The sequence below is a fragment of the Eufriesea mexicana genome, unplaced genomic scaffold (assembly GCF_001483705.2).
Source record: "Eufriesea mexicana isolate 0111107269 unplaced genomic scaffold, ASM148370v2 scaffold994, whole genome shotgun sequence".
NCBI lineage: Eukaryota > Metazoa > Arthropoda > Insecta > Hymenoptera > Apidae > Eufriesea > Eufriesea mexicana.
In genome coordinates, this window is record NW_016909129.1 from 310,272 (window position 1) to 314,350 (window position 4,079).

General features: G+C 47.6%; 1 protein-coding gene across 1 annotated transcript in view; it reads left to right on the forward strand.

Moving 5' to 3' along the window:
- The first annotated feature begins 2,309 nt into the window (after positions 1 to 2,309).
- Tg (transglutaminase) overlaps positions 2,310 to 4,079 on the forward strand; it is a 3,825-nt gene continuing 2,055 nt past the window's right edge. Inside the window, exons 1-5 of the mRNA XM_017899842.1 lie at positions 2,310 to 2,514; positions 2,852 to 3,201; positions 3,279 to 3,411; positions 3,504 to 3,733; positions 3,806 to 4,075. Coding sequence (XP_017755331.1) covers positions 2,361 to 2,514; positions 2,852 to 3,201; positions 3,279 to 3,411; positions 3,504 to 3,733; positions 3,806 to 4,075 — 1,137 coding nt within the window. The 5' untranslated portion in view covers positions 2,310 to 2,360. The remainder of the gene's footprint in view (positions 2,515 to 2,851; positions 3,202 to 3,278; positions 3,412 to 3,503; positions 3,734 to 3,805; positions 4,076 to 4,079) is intronic.

Genomic DNA, 4,079 nt, shown 5'->3' on the forward strand with positions numbered 1-4,079 from the left:
GAATGCCACGCATCAACAGGTATGTTAATTTTATGCGACCACTGTCACGTGGGATTTTTTCGCGCGCCGCGGAATAAAGGCAGCAGAAGAACAGGCGCCATTAGTCCCCGTAGCTATGGCGCTGTGTTACAATCGCTCGCAGTAGCTGTCGGGTTAATTATTTGCCGTGATTTTCGGTAATTTTCGATCATTTTCGGTGATTTTCGGCAGCCGTGCTCTGGCAAACGCCACTTTCCTCTCCGCTTCCCGTCCGCGTTTCCTCATCGCGACAAAAGCGAACCGCGTTCGCGCGTTCGTGGCAATCGAATCAACTTTAATCGAAATTATGGAAATTCGAGACGGCCGAGCTCGAAACGCCGGCGTCGCGAATGGAAAGGGAAACAGGCTGCGATTGTTTTGATTCTAACATTATGCTAAACGCACGACATCGCGCGTCATCGGTTTCTACGGATAATCTGCATCCTAGAACACTCGCGTGTGCCTGTATACACAGCCGACTGGCACGTGCCGTTATTTTCAATCGAAAACAATACTATTAGGTATGCCGATGCCATAACTTCTCGCCGCTTACCGACTCAAAATAGCATCGGTTTCGTACGAAACCGGTTGAAGTAATCGAATGACGGCTGTACTATATGAAGGTACTTTGCGTAATTTGATCGTTTGACACGATATTTATTACGCGATTGGTTGTCCGGCTGCTGGCATATTACATATTACGAGATTAATCGATATTTACTGCTAATTGATCCAGTGGGATATTACGTACGACAGCGTTAATAGATTATTATATCAGGGGGTGGATACCGCGACGAGAAATCTTCGGTTATCGAGCTTCCCGATCGCCAGTGATCCCGAAGATTGAACGAAAGTACTTGGATCGATAAATTCATTCCCGTTCCTTTTGCTTCTCTCGGTCGAATTGTCCTCGGATTTAAACCCGTCGCACCGGTGGTAAGCACCTAGGTGTAACGGAAAATTACGAGAAAACGAGAGAAAAGAAGCACGGGTAGTGGGGGGATCGAGGCGAAGAGAGCAGATAATTTTCACGAACTAACGTCTATCCGATTGAGGACGAAAATTTTTGAAACGGAAATTTGAGAAAGCCGAGGATGGTAAGGAGCGTGTAAGAAATCGAAGAATTCGAAATCGGTAAGATATTAAGGGAAAGAAGGAGAATTTGCAGAAGGAGATAAGAATGAGGAAATAATAGAAAAAGGAAGGGAGATTCTCGATGTAGGATATTTGTCGGCAAATGTTGATTCCGTGTACACTTCGTGTTTCTACGGCTTCGAATCTATCCGCAAAGTAACGTATTTTTGTTGAATGAAATGAAATCGTGTTTAGACGTTCGTTCTACGGATCGCGTATTTCTGCTGGAAATCGCGGTCGTTCGAAGGCAAACGAATCATTCGCGACAACGAAAACAGGTGATGGTCAATGCGAGCGAGTTGACGTTTCTCCTACTTCTCGCGATTCGCACTCGCGGTTCTCTGTCAAGGCTCGCGCTCGAAGCAGTAGTCGATTTTGCGAATTATGTCGCGATGAAAACGTCCGAGAAATCGGTAATGATTAATCGTTCCGATCGGTCCGCGTAACCCTGCGATATATGGATATGAAGCAATTACGCGTTCCCGATATTGGAAAATGTGTCAGTAATAGCGTAATGATTTTTTCAACGATCTCTTGCTTTTCATTTGGCCTTGTCGCCCGTTTTCAGACCGATTTTCCTCGTAGGAGTCGTTCTTTCTTCAAAGCGTCTCTAACGATCTTTGACAATCGCGTTCCTGGAACAAGGTGGATTATCGAATATACAAATCGCTCAGCAATTACGAATAAATTACGAGAAATTATTGACAGGATGAACGAGTCGGTAGCTCCTACTGTTACCTATAGTCCGTCGAACGAGACGACTGTACCCGTGCGCGATGAGATCAGGACCGACTTCACGGTACTCGGACCCAATGATTACGCGAAACTTTTTTTGGAACAGTGGAACAGCGCGAATTCGGTTTATTCCGACCCGGCGAAGAGTGCACGATAACTCGGCAAAAGTCGTTGCCGGAGATCACGAAAATAGACGAATAGATGAAGCGGATCACTTAACCGGTTACTCAGGTGTTAATGTAAACATCGGTATCTCGTCTGTTCGCACGGACTATAGAGCCATCGATGACGCCATGTATGGCTACGTTGAACGATGTAGAAAAGTCCTTGAAAGATCTCCTAGAACCGAGCAACCCACCCGACGCTCGCAACGGCGCCGCGCGAACGCACCGTGATCTCTTCCTCTTTCGCCGGAACGGGGAGCGATCTCTCATCGTCAGTGACTTCACGGACTTCGCAGGATTAGAAAGAACATGGCGCGATTCCCGCCGATGGATTCAGTCTTTCGTTCGTTTTCAAGGGACGAGTTCGTGTTTCCGGATCCTCGAAGGATGTCCTATAGATTTAGATATTACGACCGGCCCACCATCGATCACCGTTTCAGACTTTTCCCCTTCAGGTTTTACTGTGAGTGTTGTTATTTTCGCGAGCTTATCCTACGCGTTCACGCTTCGTTCTTCTTTTCCGTCACGTCGTTCCACGAGTGCGTCTCTTCGAAACGACTCTCGTTCGCGTTAAAAGGGCAAAGAAAAAGGCTGGGAAATCTTTCAATTATTCCCTACGGAATGATTTAAGTCCGATGATTTACGTCCCTATGGTAGTTGGCAGACTGCCATTTGTATAAATTTAGTAAAGCGTTTCAGGGTGTTGGCGAATTCACGAGCAGCGTGGTTACGTAACGGAAATTTCGAATTATAAATCGAAGGAAGCAGAGGTAACGAAGAATCTTGCATTTTGTTCGCAGGGGAGGACTTTGGCGTGCCGGTTCTCACGATTCTAAACGTGGACCCGTGTATCGCGGAGAATGGAGAAAACCATAGAACCTCGAGATACGATTTAATGACCCGGGAGTACGACGAACCTAGGCTGGTTGTTAGACGCGGACAGGAATTTTACTTGAACTTGACTTTGTCCAGGGACTACGAGCCAAGTATCGATGGTATGTCGATAGTTTTCACGGTCGATGGAGTGGAGAAGCCGCAATACGGGCATAAGACCCTCGTTGTGACGGCGGTACTTTACCCGGGAGAAGAGTCGCAAGACTCCTGGAAAGCCAGCATCGACGCCATTCATCCGAATTTTATTCGACTGAAGGTAAGCGACGTACCGCTTTTGATTCCCTTTTCATCCGCTCGAGCGTGACACCAACGATACTTTTTCTCCATTCCCAGATCGTCCCAGCCCCCAACGCTATAATAGGTAAATGGAGGATGGACATCGACACCAGGAACAAGGATTTGAACCAGGCCGTTAGTTACACCATGAAGCACTCTTTCTACGTGATCTTCAACCCCTGGTGCAAAGGTAGCAAAACTCGTTTCGTCGATTCGCGTCGATCGACGTCGATCGAGTTTCGTTCCTTCGCACGAGCGTTAGAATTTTCGGATATTGTTTAGAGGACACGGTCTACATGGAGGACGAAGATCAGCGGCAGGAGTACGTAATGGCGGAGGATGGATTGATATGGCGAGGAAGCTACAACAGTTTGAGACCAACGGTTTGGAAATATTCGCAGTTCAAGAGAGATATACTGGACTGCGCGCTTCATTTGATGATCGAAGTTGGCAAAGTGCGAATTTCCAGCAGAAACGATCCTGTCATCGTATCTCGCATTCTGTCCGCGGCTGTGAGTATACCTCGAGTCCGCCGGTACAGAGTTTTCCTTCGATGAAACGTGATCCGAGCTTATCCGGCACAGGTAAATTCGCCCGATGACAACGGTGCGGTAATGGGTAATTGGTCCGACGAATTCGGGGGTGGTACGCCACCGACCAAGTGGCTGGGTTCGCAAAAGATTCTGCAGCAATACTACAAAACCAAAAAGCCTGTCAAGTATGGCCAGTGTTGGGTGTTCTCGGGGGTGTTGGCCACTGTTTGTCGCGCTTTAGGATTACCCTGTCGCGTGGTGACCAATTATGCGAGCGGGCACGACACTCAGAGCAGCTTGACCCTCGATTATTTCGTGAATGCCG